Raw genomic sequence first — 17,003 nt, 5'->3', positions numbered from 1 at the left:
GCCATAAATTCACTTGTGTAAATAAAATATTTATTACCTAAAATACGTGATATATTTTACCAGCATATCGATAAACATTAATCTTTTTCCCTAATACATAAATTAATAATAGCACGAATTTTGTACAAATATTTAATTTTTGTCATATATAACATATTTTATTGTAATTGATAATAATATTTTTATATCTGTTTGTACAATAGTTAAAATCATATGTTTTTGTTTAATAAGGCACATAAATATTAGAATATTCTATAAAATGTCTTTCACATTTCATTTTGCCCTTTTAAATACTTTTCTCAAAATCTATGAGAGTGTAAATCCTACAAAAATTAGAAAAAATTGATAATGTGTTCCTTATTGAAAATCATGCAAACGATTACAATATTATTTAAATATATTCATTTACATACATGTTATTTTTTAACACCATGATTGTCAAGCAATGCTTGGCCAGCTTATATTATATAACATGTAATAATTGTATTTCAAACTTTGATGTCTCATAATTTGATATTTTTAGTATTTTATAATTTATCTTAATATAATTTTTACTGTATTGTATGTGGTATAGAATATAGAGCACAAAAAGTATGACTTAACTTTCTTGCTTATCACAGTCGTGATTTTAAACATACTTGATATTACTGCTCAAATGTTTTTTATCTTAAATATCTAAACATTCATTCTTTAGAATAATCCCATTACATACATAAGCATTGCATTACAAACCTTTTTTTTATAGAACATTAATTTATGTACATATCAATTATAAAATAGCTATACGAATATAATATTTGGTTGAGCAATATTGTGCTCTTACATAAAAGTTTTCAAAAAGAATATATGTTATAAAAGAGTGGAGGTAAAATCTTATAAAACTATGTGTATCGCAATAACCTTAAAAGGATGCATTGTACAATGCTTGCTGTCACACTCGACTCATAATACTTAATTATAGACATTATTTGTCTCTCATGATATTATACAAGGGATTGCTCAATTTCATATTCAGAATTTTTTAAAATTGTTTCACATATGATCAGTAATGATTTCTCGATATAAATATGTTCAATTCTGCTGTTTTCTCCCTTTAAATGAGCACAGCTAAAGTTTAATATTTTATTTGCTAACAGACTATAATTGATTTTAATATTGTCTTCCTTGTTACATACATTTTTATAGTATTTATGTTTCCACAGTGATCTATATAAGTACAGTTTTAAGAAAAAAATTCTAAAATTGTGATATTTTGTTGGTGACAATGTTATAAAAATACGATATAATAAATGTATATAGTCCTCTCATCTCTCAAAAAAGATATAAAACTTGCACAAAAGATATAAAAATCTATCCACAATTGTTTACATCTAAATATTATAATAAAATATTGTGTAGCTATTATTGTTTTGATAAGTATTGCATTTGAATAATAACATATAGTGCATTAGTATATTATTGAGCGAAATACTTGATATGAATACTTGAATAAAAATCTAAATTACAATAAATTGTATAAATTGCACATAATAAGATAAACTCTTTAGAAATTAAAACTGGAAATAAATATATTCACAAAGTATTTATATATCCACATAATATTTTGCCACAAATAATTATAATATAAGTAAATAAGACACATGAAGTATAATTAGATTTTTTCTCAATAAAATAATCTTAAAATGATTATTAAAAGTGCACTATATGCTTCGATTTCTAAACCAGCATAGTAAAAATAACAGGCAGTCAAATAAGCTTAAAATTAATAATTAAAATCAAATAATAATCATGAAATACCTTCTTTTTAGCCTTCAATATAATAATATGTAAAGAGCATGAGTCAGAATTATGAATGCAACAATTTGGAATTCTGTAGAAATATTTAATGGAACGCTTTCTGGAGAATTTTCTGCGCCGCACGAATTAATGGAGTAAGTGTGGATAATTCCGCGCAGTTTTCTAGGAATGGATGAGAAAGTAATTCATCAGCAGTTGCTCTTTCATCGACTTCTACAGCGAGACATCTCTCTAGAAAATTTTGGAACATTGGACTGAGACTATCCCATCTTGGAATAGATGGTTTACCAATAGCAGCGATCAAATATAACGCTCTCAATGGTGTTTCTTTCATGTAAGGTGGTTCTCCTTCTATCATTTCTATAGCCATTATACCTAGTGACCAGATATCCACTTTCTTGCCGTATTGTTTTCTCGTTACTACTTCTGGTGCCATCCAGTATGGAGTACCAACCATAGTCTGTCTTTTTTCATCACCGTCAATATTAGCACAAAAACCAAAATCTGTAACTTTCACCGCACCATTCATTCCCAATAGCACATTGTCTGATTTAATATCCCTGTGAATAATACCTTTAGTGTGCAGGAAGCTTATCGCTTTGAGGACTTCTCTGCAAACGGCTGCAATTTGAACTTCCTTCATCACAGTCTCAGTGACTACATCTGTGAGCGGTCCACCTTCCAGTAACTCCATAACTACCCAAAGATGTTCGTCGACGAGATAGGCATCGAGAAAATTCACCAAGTTTGGATGATGAAACTCTTTGAGAATTTTGATCTCGGTTAATATCAATTCTTTTTTTGGCTGCTTGGATAAATCTATATCCTTTATGGCTACTTTTTGATTATGTTGAAGGTCGGCAGCTATGAACACGGTACCCGAAGCACCGGCACCCACCTCTTTAGTTCTTTCAAAGCGCAAATGAGGATCTCCGCGTTGACAGATAGCCCTGAGTTCCTCGTATACCTGTTCGTCACTGAGTCTCACACCAATACACTCGGTTTTCCTACGCAGGATGGGACTCTCCTCGATCTTGCTCGACGTAACATCCTTCTCCGATGATAAATCGTCATCTATCTGATACGGATTTAAATCTTCCAGTATCTCGGTGAGTGTTTTCTCCACCCGATCGTTGCACTTGCGCGGCGCCGGTTTTGGCGGTGGTTTCGGCGGTTTGTTGACTTTTGGCGGCAACTCGGGTAACCTCTGCGCTTGATTGCCCGTAGATTGTCTTTCGGAGATGAAGCCGTCATCGGAGATATTCGACTGATATTTCTTGGTAAGGATATTGTCGATTTCCTGCGACTCTTCCTCGATCAAGTCTTGCGTGACGAATGGCTTGAAAACCTCTTGATCTTGCGGCTTACGCTTGATCGAATAGTTGTAAAACTTGATCGCCTGGAGCGCGGCATCGGGATGCTCGTCCTGCTCCGATTTGGAAATCTGCGTGTTGAGCAAACGTATCCACGGGTCCGGCAGACCCTCCAGCTGACCGGTCTCCGCATTCTTGCTCACGTGGAACTTGTGCGAGACATTGGTTGGAAAACCAATCTCCGTGACTACGGTGTCGACGGGACCGCTCTTCTTTTTCGAGAAAAGTTTCGTCAGGCTAAGACTCATCTTCAGGTTCCTCCCCTCCCCCTCCCGTATTTGTCTCGCGCGCGTTTCTCGAAAATAAGAAAAAGAAGGGAGAAAATACGGAAGATTCGCGGGCTCAATTTATAATAATATTCGTGCTAACTAATATCGCTAACATATCGCGAATTTTCACGCCCGATTGCACACTGACAGACAGGACATTCTTCAGTATTGCCAATTCGATGATTTCTTATATCACCAAGCGTGCGATGACTCTAGTTGGTATCGCGAGAAAAGTCGATTACTCGCTGCATATTCGATAATTTGAATCATAGACATTAAAGCGGGGAACACACACTTTTCCATAAGCGCATAGCCATAAGTATAAGGAAATTGATTGGTTCATTTCGTTAGGCATATGTTTGTCGACCAATCAATTTCTTTATGCTTATAGCTATGCGCTTATGCAAAAATGTGTGTTCCCCGCTTAAAGAATACACTCGCATCAATGGTATATAAACACATATACACAAAGTAACATCTACAATACATTTTGATATAATATAGATACATTAGATATATATTTTTATAATGTATCTTTATACATAAAATACATCTTATATATGACAAAGATGTAGCTATAATATTTATCATTATACGTCTATGATTTGAATAAATCTCATGTCATGAGTGAGACATGTAAATGTCAAAAAGGTCCACATTAACATAGGCCAAAAGGTAAGAATAAGGAAGGAAAATGATTGTTGCGTAAATTTATTCGATTAACGACGAACTTGTTTGTTCTCTTAAAAACATTTAGAAACGAGAATATGATGGATAGTCATACAACTTAAAATTTACTAAATTTACTAAAATCGAGAATAAGTTTGACTATAAACACGCACGTGTATCCATTAATAATTACATACATGTATATAAAATACGATAAAAGTTTATTCAATTATCATTTTCTTTTGCGTATCATATATTTAAAATATGCTAATTTGTTATTTATTTGCTATATTACGTGACAATGTTTAATTCACTCGGGAAATAATACGTAGTCCATCTTTTTTTATGAAGTTGCATTATAGATCTAGTATATAAAATAATAACTTGATCGGATTATGAAGACAGAGAGAGAGAATTATATATAATTATTATAATTTTTTTTTCTATCATTTTTATAATGAATAGAGGAAATAATCTCGAAAGCTTTGTAATTAATAGACTGTATATAAAGCGTTTTTCTAATTATATTTTAAATTAGTTTTTTAAAGAAAGAAAGTTAACTTAAAACTAATCATTATAAATACATCTTAATTAATAGTGATTAAATTAAAGAAAAAAGCTTCGTGGATGCAATGTTTTATGAATTTGTGTAATCTATAGGAAAAATTGCATATTGACGCATTCGCGGAAATAGAAATGTGTACATTACATGAGATTTGTTAGTTAACACTGAACGCAATAATAATTTTCCTTCTTTATTCTTACCTTTTGGCCTATGTTAATCTGAACGTTCTCTGACATTAAGCACGGTGATTCGCAGTAACGTAGAATAGGTCATTTGCGTATGCATATATTTTTTCTGTTCTTATCATAAAATTAGTGTTTAAACGAAATGATGGATAAAACATATTATACAAAATGAATTACGTCGTTTGTTTACGAATTGATTTTTGACAGGATGAGAAGAAGAGATGCATAACTCCAACATTGAAACCATTTTTATATATATATATATATATATATATATATATATATATATCTATATCTTAATCATACAAATTAGTATTATATTATTCATAATCTCGCCTTTATTATTTATCAATAATTTTTTTAGTTATCACTGCTTTTGCTATCTATATGTAATATTTAATTATTACATTCCAGAAGATAAAAAAACATGTCAGATGCACGTTACTGCAAGCAACTCCCACTTTCTTTTTAATTTATTCTTATTGTTGTTTTATCTTTGCTTTATTCATTGTTTGATCGGATAAAAATGAAGAGAAAATAAGATGAAAGAGACCTATCTCTTAAAATAATAAGTATATAGTAATGGAATACAGTTTGTCAAAATAATATTTAATAATTGAGCTATTACATTTTAGAGTTTATTTACGTGCGTTCTCTCTCTATATTTTTTAAATAAAATTATAAAGAAATTGGAATGAGCCTGTACGTATTTAAAAGCAGATATTTTAAATTACAAATCTAACGGACTGTATTTTACACAATATTACGTGGATATATGAATACAAATGTGAGAATGCATAAGAATTGGAAATATGTGACGTGATGGGCGAATGCATCTTTAATTTATTACGCATTATGCTATTCATATAATATAATTTTGTGCAATTGTGCGTATCACAACTCTCATTATATATTTCGCTAATTTGTATTTTTTATTTTTTCCAAGTCTGTATAAATAAAGATTAGTGAATTTTTGTATCCATGAAAATTAAACATGTCTCTTATGTTTAATTCAGACGGAATAAAAAATAGTAATTAAAAATAGTAACGTGTAGTCGTGTAATGCATTTTTAAAACGCAATAACGCAAAACGCACAATAACGTTTTAATTAAATCCTTTTTTTTTTTTTGGCTTAAGTCGATAAGTCTTAACTCTCTGCGCGACTATTTATCTGCCTCTTGCAAATGCGTACTCTTGCACCATTTATTGATAATGATTAATTAGAGGAATTAACCTTTTATTGTGTTCTTTCTTTTTTGCCAGTTTTTTTTTTATTTACTAATCGTTAAACCTGTTCTTTCCAGATTGATAATGAAAGTATGCTGAATGTACTTGAAGCAAAATCGTCAACAATAATTTCTATCATTATTACATGCGGACAACGCTGTGTTGCGAAAGATAGAAATAGAATCGAAAATCAACAATTTACGATATATCATTATTAAAATATACGTCGCTACGCCGTCAATTTCTTAGAAAAATTATAATAAAAGAGGATATTGCGTCAGTCCTACGTATATACGGACCACGCCTTCATAATTTATCCGCGCATTTTTGAAGAATCGTACAACACAACTTATTAATAACAACACGCATGTTGCTCCTCCGCCGCCGCTTATCAAAGGGGGCTAGCGATTATCAACATGTTTTTAATGTTCCATTCGTGCGCGAGTGAGCTTGTGCCCTGACGCAATTTTTCCTCCCCTTTGCTATGATCGCGCGATGCCGTTATTAATGCAACATCTCCTTCTCATTTAAGATTATTTCATTTTGCCCCCACTTATTATTAAAGACCATCGACAAGCGCGGTGATTCGATTAAGAAGAAAAAGAGAAACGCTAATTCTCTCCTTCCATCTACTTATTGCCCTCTCTTATACGCTTCGTTGATAAATAAAATATTAACCGAGCACTTAATTCGAGCACGCTGCATTGTGATCAAGCTACCGAATCAACAATCAGTGAATCAGCGAACGAACGAATAAGCGAGCATTCTACACGAATAGAAAAAAAATACTTTTTTTTTTCTATTCAGCAACACTTCATAATCACTGTAACAGTGTGTGCAATTCGTCAAATTTAACAATACTTTAGGAGATCCGAGCTTTTCTGATCGACTTTTCCATTTTTCTCGTCAACGATCGCCCATCGTGAAAACCAGTGACTTAATACAGACGGTATACGGCTTATTTCATTTTCTAATCTCTTTTGGACGAGACCCTTGTCTGGGGTATGCGTGCCTAAAAAACGCGCGTGAAAAAATTCGAATTTTCATCCACATAGAATGAGCTGCGTGGATACTCAGGGCAGCATAAACGAGCAGCAACAATCGTGCATTTTCTGTTGATCCTCTCTCTGCACACGTCTGTCAAATATTCAAGTCAACATGGTTCTGCGGCGCAAAGTAAGCAAATATATCTTCACAATTATATATGTTTATTTCTCAGTAAGATTATCGTCTCGAAAGATTTTTCGAGGCAGCGCGTCGCGATTCGTTTAAAAAAAAAAAAATCGAAATTTCTCGATCAAATCAGATTTAACAAAAAATATTAATATTATTTTGTAAAGTTCAGAATTAACACAAAGACTAATCTCTTTCTGCATATATTTTTCTCGACTTATCTTCACCTCTTCGTTTTTTTTACAAATTTTATCTTTAAGCTAGATTTTTATAATAAATGTTCCATTTTTGCAATTGTCACGCAACACTACTCGTGCTTCTCTTTGAGTCACGTGTTTTTAATTCCAACCTAACGTAAGCGCATTTATTATTAAAACAGTAAGTCTGTCTTATTTAAATTAATTAGACCTCCTATATACGCGAATTACGCGCGTGCAGAGTTAAGAGAATTAAATATATATATATATATACACACACACACACACACACATATATATATATATATATATATATATATATATATATATATATATATATATATATATATTGTAGGCAGATTATTTATTTTATATTGTTATATATTTTCTTCAACATTTTACATACATTAATATTTTTCTGCCTTCTTCGTTACATAATAAATCATATCAGTAATGAAATATATAGATCTAAATACTCGTTACGAAATACCTGTTTTCATAATGATAACGAAGTAGAGGCAACATCAGCTTCCGTTAAGATAAATTGGTCGATAACGATTTAATCTTAGTGAAAATTAGTGAAAGCAAGTTTATTAAAAAAAAAATAATTGAACAACAATTTTATATTTTCCTACATATAATTATTCTAATTGATTACTAAGTTAATTTAAAGGCAATTATTGAGTGTTATTTGCAACATTTTATTAACAAGAATAAAATTATTAATTTTTTATTATTTGACACATAAAAAAACAATAAGATTAAAAATAATTACATAGTTTTGCTATAGCCCTTTACTAAATGAATTAATCGCTGATTAAGTTAATCAAACATTGATCAAAATTACTTCAACAAAAATATGCAATATTTAGTTGTTATTTGTATCGACATTATAAATACATAACGTTCACATCTTTAAATATTGTTTAGAATTTTTGATTACCCGAAATCATTTACGCATTTGTTTACTATAGATATAAATCATTATACGTTTACGTTATACATTTGTATTTTTATATAGATTTTATCCTTTGGAAATTTTGTTAATCAACTGCAACAGAATATAAAGTGGAGCTCTTCTTTAAGAACTAAAGACAAAAATTCTGTACAACCACAGCGTTCTTTCAAGGTATTTATTTTTCACGATAATGACATTTGAACGATTATATTCAGTACATATGAGGAAAAACGTAATTTTTTTATGTTTGCAGTATACAGATTTATCAGTCCATCTTGCTGGCCCAGATCAATTAAATTCTAAACCTGATGTTAAAGAACTTTTATTTGGCAAATATTTTACCGATCACATGCTTAAAATACATTATTACGAAAACTTGAATGGTTGGCAAGCGCCAAAAATTATGCCTTTTGGAAACATAACTCTTCATCCAGCTGCAAAAGTACTTCATTATGCCATAGAAGTATACAATAATTTTATATATTTGATTTTATTATATTTTATAGATAATTTCAAGACAAAAATTTTATCTATAAATATTATATCATTGTTTTTAATAGATTTATTTTATTTTAATGGAAAAATATTGCTTATCTAATTAGAGAGAAAGAGAAATTGGCATCTATTTTTGCTTTGCAATTGTATATAATAGCTGCATATGAAATTATAATATTATAATAACTGTGTATGAAATTATAATATTAATAGAATATTCTAGTGTTTATTATAAAATATGACTTATAAAATAGAATTACTTTTACTATATTGTACATGTGTTAATGAAGCTGATAAACCTTCTTTTATCAGATACAATTACAATGATGAAATATTCTCTACCAAAAATAGTCAAGCGATCAAATCAAATCATGATTCTAAAAACTATTGTGTTATCATCTTTATAATACTAGTCTCAAAATCTGAAAAAGATTTTAAAATTCTAATATATATATATATATATATATATATATATATATATATATATATATATATATATATATATATATATAATTGAATATATAAAAAATTATTAGACTTGTACGTATACTGATATTAGAGGAAAAATTCTTGGCAATAGTAATACATATATAAATCTGTTTTCAGTTGTTTGAAGGTATGAAAGCTTACAGAGGTGTTGATGGCAAAATAAGATTGTTTAGACCAGAGCTAAATATGGAGAGAATGAACAATTCGGCAGCGAGAATTGGTCTGCCTTCTTTCAGTGGTGAAGAATTAATTAAGTGCATTAGCAGATTGATTAGTATAGATCAAGAATGGGTACCACATTCTACCGCCTCTAGTCTTTACATTCGTCCTACGTTTATAGGTATTGATGTAAGTATTATTTTGTATTTTATTATGAACGTTTGAGAGAGAGAGAGAGAGAGAGAGAGAGAGAGGAAGAATAATAAAAAATAATGTGTAATACTATAACGTGTTCTGTTATAATATTAAAAATTTAAATTTGCGTTATATCTAGCCATTTTTTACAATATATAATGCAATGCATATTTGTTTGTACATTAAACGGCAAATAAACGGTATCACTTATGTCACAGACGTCATCACGATGTTTGTTATATGTACACGAGAATAATCATTAGGTATTTCTCAATACCTATTGATAATACTTGATAAATCAATCTTTTGTTGACGCGTGCTCACATGTATATACGAGGCGATTCTCCTACGATTGTATTTATATATAAATACAGTTTTGATTTATTATATGGTATATTATATAGTATATTATATAGTATATTATATAGTACATTTAATATATACACACGAGAGAATTTTTTCTATCTTTTCTTTGATAGAATTGATACAAGAAATGTAATTTTTATATATTAATCATAATTATCACATGTGTATTTTGAAGTTTTTATCATATTTATATGCAATTGAGACGTAGTTACTTTTTATTATTATTCTTCAAATAATGTATCATAGCTATATATGGCATTAATTTCAAGTGCAAAATTTTTCTTTTAATTGTAACGTTCTGACTTCTGCCAATAAAATAAATTGCCTCAAAGTGTTTGTGCTTACATATTGCATCCAGAGAAATTCTTTCTCTTTTCGTTATCTATCATAGACATAAAATGATGTCTATATATGTTATCTACTTTATATTAATGACTTTGTTGAAACATGATATTATTTGGTGAAATTGACACTGATAATTCTACATATGTATATATACATAACAGTTGATGCAATAATTTTGTAATGAATCTTATATCTTATACAATAAGAACATATAACTATATATTTATAAATAGTACAAAAATATAATCTTAAAATAATAATAAAAAATTTATAACGTTATATTTTTATATTGAAATATTTAAAAAAAATACATTTTAACAAAACTTTTGATTATGTAATAAAAATTATTTATAATTCTGAATTTTTTCATAATTTAATTTAAACATACATATTTTCTGTCCTTTTAACAGCCTACACTTGGAGTTGTAGTTTCGGACGCGGCTTTACTGTATGTTATTATGTCTCCCGTCGGATCTTACTTTAACCACTCTGAAACAAAGCAGCAAGGGATTTCCCTGCTTGCAGATCCTAGGTATACAAGAGCATGGCCGGGCGGTTGCGGCAACTCTAAATTAGGCAGCAATTACGGACCTACGATTCATGTGCAACAGGAAGCAAATGAAAAAGGCTTACACCAAGTACTTTGGCTATATGGAGAAAATCATGAACTAACAGAAATCGGCTCTATGAATATTTTCATAGTTTACATAAATGATAACGGAGGTAAGAAGCGTTTTTTTTTGCGATTCATTATCTCGTATTATAAAACACTTGCTTAGAAAAGCTGTCGATAAATTATTTTAACAATACAATCCCCAATTATTATTTCTAACATATTTTTTTATTTCTTACAGAAAGAGAATTGCTCACACCGCCCTTAAATGGCTTAATCTTACCCGGAGTTGTGAGAAACTCACTTCTAAGTATAACAAGGCAATGGAACCAATTTAGAGTTTCGGAGAGATCCATCACCATGAAAGAAATTATACGATTACTTTCAGAGAACAGAGTAAGATTTGCGCGCATATAGCTTGTTATTTTTTTATACATAAAATGTTTTTATAATGTTTATCTTAATTATTCTTTTTTTTTCACATAGCTGTTGGAAATTTTTGGAGCAGGCACAGCAGGCATAATCAGTCCCGTATCTCGTATTGAATTTCTGGGACAAGAGTTGTATATACCGACGTTGAATCAATCCGAACCAATTTATCAAATGCTCAGAAAACATTTACTGGATATACAGTACGGTGTTATACCTGAACATCCATGGTGTTTAATCGTCGAATAAAGTATGAGCGACAAAAATTGCATGCAAAATTATTTGATTTTTTCGAACTATATATTGAACATTATATTTATAAAACATATGGCATCTTTATAATATGATACGCGGAATATTAGTTAAATTATAATATTTATTTATATTTACGAAATATTATATATCGCGTACGCTTCTATATGAAGAAAGCCTTATTCTATGCCTTCTATTTTTACTTTGAATTTGTATTGTATGTTTTAGAACTCTTTATTTGAATTATTATATTGTAAAGAAACATTATTAAACAGATTCTTTTTCTACAAAAAAAAGATAATCACATGTAAATTTTATACATAATGTTACGTAGTTAATTATTATATATAGAGATACATATACTATTATTATTATTATATATATATATATATATATATATATATATATATATATATATGAGAGAGAGAGAGAGAGAGAGAGAGATACAAATATATAGATACATATATATAGATACATATATATAAATACATAGAAATATATATTTATGTACAGATTTATGCATTTTTGCGTACATATCTACAATACATATGTCTTTAGTATAATTTTATTACGATACACTATGTTAATAATTAATATATATATATATATTTTTTTTTTTTCCTTTTTGTATATATATTAGCACATATCCTGATCGATTCATGACGACAATCATTGGCCGGTGTTTAGGGATTTTTATTACTTTAAACTTGATTGATCAATCACAGGGTTCTACGTCCAATCGCGACGTGAACAAATAGATACCCATCTATTTAAACTACATCTATGGTTATAACAAAGTATCTCCCGCCCAAAGTAGGGATTCTTTGCGACTGCTACTCCGTATATTATACAAAAAAACGCAAATCTGGAACAAGTTGGTCGAATTGTTTCTGTCGCGTTCGGTAAGCGAAAAATAGCTTTTCCTTCTTTTCTTTTATTTAAATCAATCATATCGATGATATCGAATGACACACCAGCTTGATTTCTCCTTCCATCATGTATATTAAACAGAGGTATTGCGGATAAAATAATAATTCAATCTTTCATAGCTCTTTTCACAAGAGCTTTTCACTGCGCTTTATTTCTCAATGTTTTCTACATTTCTTTATTCAGGCATTTAAAATCATTGAATTATATATTTGATATTATCATCGAGATTTGATAGAAAGTATATTGATAAATTATAGATTATTTTGAATTATAACTCTGAGATCTCTAGACTCTTATATAGAGATTGTTCCATTTAAAATGTCAACTTTTTGTTATTATCATAATTATATGATGATAATATGATAGTATATTATAAAATGTTTATAATTCTAAAAATATAATATTTGAAAGTTTCAAATATTAAAATTCAAAATTTATTATTCTATTATGCGCAATGTGAACCGCACGTTTCCTCTGCGCATGCGCCATATTCTAAAGCAATATGGCCGTGCCCAGCCGCGAATTTAGTGAATACTACATACTACTCGTTTGAGATTCGTGTGAGATACGAGCTTAAAAATCGTATTTGCTCAAAGACGCGGATCGTTGCGATCGCGAGTGGATATTATCTGACAGAGAATCGATCACGCGAGCAAACACGCGACGCGAAACGAGCGGGAAAGCAGCGCAGTCACGTTGACGCGCACCTAACCTCTCGCAAGTGTCAATCACGTTTTCCGTCTCAGCGAGCCGCTGCTCGAGCGTGTCGCGCTCGTACATCGACGAAAAGAAGTCTCGCACGTGCTTGTACGCACGTTCTTGTTGCCCGTGTGTGTTCCATCGCGCCGATAACCGATGTCCGCTGGCATGTTCCGCACGACGAGAGCGAGGCCATTCAACCTGCGATATATCCTCGCGTTCAACGAACCTTACGCACTTTGTTGGAGACAGAATAGAGTGAAATAGTGTTTACTGCAACTGCATAAGTGATTGTGCGATCGAGGTTCGATTAACTTATTTTTTATAGATATAGTTTATACATCCCGTATTGTATTTATATTATACGTGTGCGACACTCGCCTATTGTTCATTGTTATCACAATCTGCTACTCGATACTGCACATAATATAAAAGCATATATATATCCATATCTATCTATATATATATATACATATTTGTATATACACTGCTCAGCGTTTTGCATTTTCTCTTCTATTATTCTATCTAGCTTAACGATGCGCTTTGTCAGTGTTGAGAAGCTGAGCGAAATTCAGAGTGATGCTACACGTATCAGGAACATATGTATACTGGCACATGTGGATCATGGGAAAACAACTTTAGCAGATTCTCTTGTTGCGAGTAATGGTATTATCTCCAACAAATTGGCTGGCAAGCTTCGATATTTGGACAGTAGACCAGATGAGCAGATACGTGGAATCACAATGAAATCCAGCTCCATAACGCTATGTCATGTACACAATGAAACAGATCATGTAATAAATCTAATCGACTCTCCAGGACATGTAGATTTCTCCTTTGAAGTTTCAACAGCAGTTCGACTCTCCGATGGAGCTTTTATCGTGGTTGATGTAGTGGAAAGTGTATGTCCTCAGACACGTAGCGCCTTATCTATATCATATATCGAGGGTTTAAAGCCTATTTTAGTACTTAATAAAATTGACAGACTGATTATAGAAATGAAATTGACACCATTAGATGCCTATGTTCGTTTGACACAGGTTTTAGAGCAAGTAAATGCTATTATGGGTGAGTTATTTGCAAGCGATGTTATGGAACGTGAAGAACGAGAGGAAACAGTTACTGTTGCATCAAACAAGGTAAACGAAAGAGATTTAGCTGATTGGCAGTCGGTATTAGAAGAGATAGATGACTCAAATTTATATTTTTCTCCTGAACAAGGAAATGTTCTTTTTGCCAGTGCAATAGATGGCTGGGGATTTGGCATAAAGGAATTTGCTAAAATTTATTCCAACAAGTTAGGATTTAGCGAAAAAGTCCTACGTAAAACGTTATGGGGAGATTTTTATATAAATAACAAAACGAAACGAATCATGAAAGGAGCTCAAGAGAAAGCCAAGAAGCCGCTTTTTGTACAATTTATTTTGGATAATATCTGGGTGTTGTATGAGACTGTAGTGATACGAAGAGACAAGGATAAATTGCCAACTATGGCTCAGAAGTTAAATATTAAATTAACAACCCGAGACTTGAGACATACAGATCCGAAAGCGCAATTACAAGCATTTTTTTCGCAATGGCTTCCTCTGGCACGGACTTGTCTTGATATGGTATGCGAGAAGGTACCAGCACCATGTAATTTAACTGATGAAAAAATTGAACGATTACTAAGTGGAAACAACGATTTCTCTGCTTTACCTCTTGAAACGCAGCGACTCAAAACAGCATTCTTATCGTGCGATCCATCTCCGGAAGTACCGATTATTGTATTTGTATCGAAAATGTTTCCAGTGGAAAGAGACATGCTACCTGAAAATAGACCGAAATCTTTAACATCAGAAGAATTGGCACAAAGAAGAGAAATTGTTCGACAGAAACATGCGGAACAACTGGAGCGAAAAACCATTACCGAGAATCATCAGGAAAGTACGCATAATTCGGTTGTCTCTCATAACAATATAGAACAGGAGGATGTCATTGATGATAACTCGGACGGCGCATTAGTAGCTTTCTCTAGAATATATTCGGGAACTATCAAAAACGGAGATGAAGTATTTGTTTTAGGACCAAAACATAATCCTGATATTGCCCTGGAACGCGAAAAGGCGGGCGAGAAAGTGGATTCGTCACTTGTGCTTAAGGATTTGAAACCTGGAAGACATATCACGAAAGTGACTGTAAATAAATTGTACATTCTCATGGGAAGAGAGCTTGAAGTTGTAAGCAAAGTTCCAGCAGGTAATGTCTTTGGGATCGGCGGCCTCGAAGAACATATACTAAAGACCGCAACACTTTCCACGACGGTTGCTTGTCCTTCTTTCACAGAGTTAACTTCTCTTGCGGTTCCCATTCTACGAGTAGCTCTTGAACCGAAACATCCGAATGATTTGCCTAAGCTTATCAGCGGCTTAAAATTGTTGAATCAGGCGGACGCTTGCGCCATCGTTCACATGCAAGAGAACGGTGAGATTGTCTTGAGTACGGCTGGTGAGGTTCATTTGGAAAGATGTTTGGAAGATCTCCAATTGCGATATGCAAAAGTTGATATTAATGTATCGGATCCAATTGTACCATTCCGCGAGACCATAGTACCGCCTCCGAAACTCGATAGAGTCAACGAAACAATCGAGAAGAAAGTGGAAGAAGGCAAACTCGAAATTTGGACGTCGAATCGACAGTGTTACTTTGAGATAGACGCAAAGCCTCTTCCAGAAAACGTAACAAAATTATTAGAGAAAAATACTAATTTGATAAAACTATTGGATCGTTACTGCAACAGAGGCGTAGAAAAAAATGGAGAATGGAGAATGGAGGATTTTTCTGATGAAAATCAATTAAATGAGAAATCTATGTCCGATAAAAAGCAGAAGGAAGTGAAAATCTTTAAAAACGAATTAGAGGCAGCTTTTCTCGAGGCGGGATGGAAGGATAATATATTAGATAAAATATGGTCATTTGGGCCTCGGAAATGTGGACCTAATATCCTGTTAAACGAGACCGACTATAAGCAAAAGAAATACTGGGAGCAACAAAGTCCAAACGACGATTCTCGAACGATGTAAGTATTTTTTAAACGTATTTTTAATTCTTTAAAAGTATTTTCAACGCAAGAATTTTTTATTTTTATTGGAATAAATATTTAAAATCGATACGATGAAAATGTAATTTACTGTGCAATATACATATATAACCGATGATATTTTGATGACTGAGATTTGTTTTAAATAACAATAATATGTTGCAATTATTTCAGATATGACAGCAGCATAGTCAATGGATTTCAACTCGCTACTTTAGCTGGTCCCTTATGCGAGGAGCCTATGATGGGCGTCTGCTTCCTTTTGAAAAAGTGGGAAATTTTTGACGCTCCACAAAGGTAAATATGCATCGATAATTTTAAAATAGGATTTATAATGGACATATTATATTCGCGTGACTAACATCTATGCATAATGTTGCAGCGATTCCGGTGGTCAAAGCCAAGGACATCTAGGCGTTCAGTTAATGTCGGCATGTAAAGAAGCTTGTCGAAAGATCTTTAGACTGCGGCATCCTCGATTGATGACGGCAACATACAGTTGCAGCGTTTTAGTCAACTCTGATGTTCTCGGTGAGTA

General features: G+C 31.7%; 3 protein-coding genes across 6 annotated transcripts in view; 2 read left to right on the top strand and 1 right to left on the bottom strand.

Annotated features, from left to right (window-relative positions):
• Nucleotides 1-55: 55 nt before the first annotated feature.
• LOC126855366 (serine/threonine-protein kinase Pak) lies at nt 56-3,818 on the bottom strand. Its single transcript, XM_050602962.1, has one exon. It carries the CDS (start codon nt 3,416-3,418, stop codon nt 1,883-1,885), a length of 1,536 nt encoding a protein of 511 aa, XP_050458919.1. The 5' UTR covers nt 3,419-3,818; the 3' UTR covers nt 56-1,882.
• Nucleotides 3,819-6,476: 2,658 nt separating this feature from the next.
• On the top strand, nt 6,477-12,123 carry LOC126855370 (branched-chain-amino-acid aminotransferase, cytosolic). 3 transcript variants are annotated; one of them, XM_050602968.1, is made up of 8 exons: nt 6,479-7,035; nt 7,142-7,262; nt 8,478-8,585; nt 8,668-8,877; nt 9,516-9,746; nt 10,874-11,186; nt 11,318-11,472; nt 11,563-12,123. In XM_050602968.1, the coding sequence occupies exons 2-8, from the start codon at nt 7,245-7,247 to the stop codon at nt 11,752-11,754; spliced, it is 1,227 nt and encodes a 408-aa protein (XP_050458925.1). In that variant the 5' UTR covers nt 6,479-7,035; nt 7,142-7,244; the 3' UTR covers nt 11,755-12,123. The 3 variants fall into 3 exon arrangements, with proteins under 3 accessions (XP_050458926.1, XP_050458925.1, XP_050458924.1); XM_050602969.1 differs by having other exon boundaries at nt 6,477-7,262; nt 8,668-8,856; XM_050602967.1 differs by having other exon boundaries at nt 6,479-7,262.
• Nucleotides 12,124-13,198: 1,075 nt separating this feature from the next.
• Nucleotides 13,199-17,003, top strand: part of LOC126855360 (elongation factor-like GTPase 1) — a 31,268-nt gene continuing 27,463 nt past the window's right edge. The window contains exons 1-4 of one of the 2 annotated variants that reach the window (XM_050602948.1): nt 13,199-13,690; nt 14,206-16,444; nt 16,640-16,762; nt 16,848-16,996. In XM_050602948.1, coding sequence (XP_050458905.1) covers nt 14,385-16,444; nt 16,640-16,762; nt 16,848-16,996 — 2,332 coding nt within the window. In that variant the 5' untranslated portion in view covers nt 13,199-13,690; nt 14,206-14,384. Of the gene's footprint in view, nt 13,691-13,915; nt 16,445-16,639; nt 16,763-16,847; nt 16,997-17,003 lie in introns of both variants that reach the window. The other variant, XM_050602947.1, reaches the window with a different exon arrangement.

The sequence above is a fragment of the Cataglyphis hispanica genome, chromosome 16, assembly GCF_021464435.1.
Source record: "Cataglyphis hispanica isolate Lineage 1 chromosome 16, ULB_Chis1_1.0, whole genome shotgun sequence".
In the NCBI taxonomy this organism is placed as follows: domain Eukaryota; kingdom Metazoa; phylum Arthropoda; class Insecta; order Hymenoptera; family Formicidae; genus Cataglyphis; species Cataglyphis hispanica.
This window is presented reverse-complemented; position numbering and strand designations above follow the sequence as displayed.

What these genes read in the sequence shown, in the direction of transcription:
- LOC126855370 (XM_050602968.1), top strand. An exon ending in TACTTCATTATGCCATAGAA is followed by an intron (nt 8,878 to 9,515) that starts GTATACAATAAT and finishes ATCTGTTTTCAG; the next exon opens with TTGTTTGAAGGTATGAAAGC. An exon ending in GATTACTTTCAGAGAACAGA is followed by an intron (nt 11,473 to 11,562) that starts GTAAGATTTGCG and finishes TTTTTCACATAG; the next exon opens with CTGTTGGAAATTTTTGGAGC.
- LOC126855366 (XM_050602962.1), bottom strand. Translation starts at nt 3,418, where the DNA reads ATGAGTCTTAGCCTGACGAAACTTTTCTCGAAAAAGAAGAGCGGTCCC.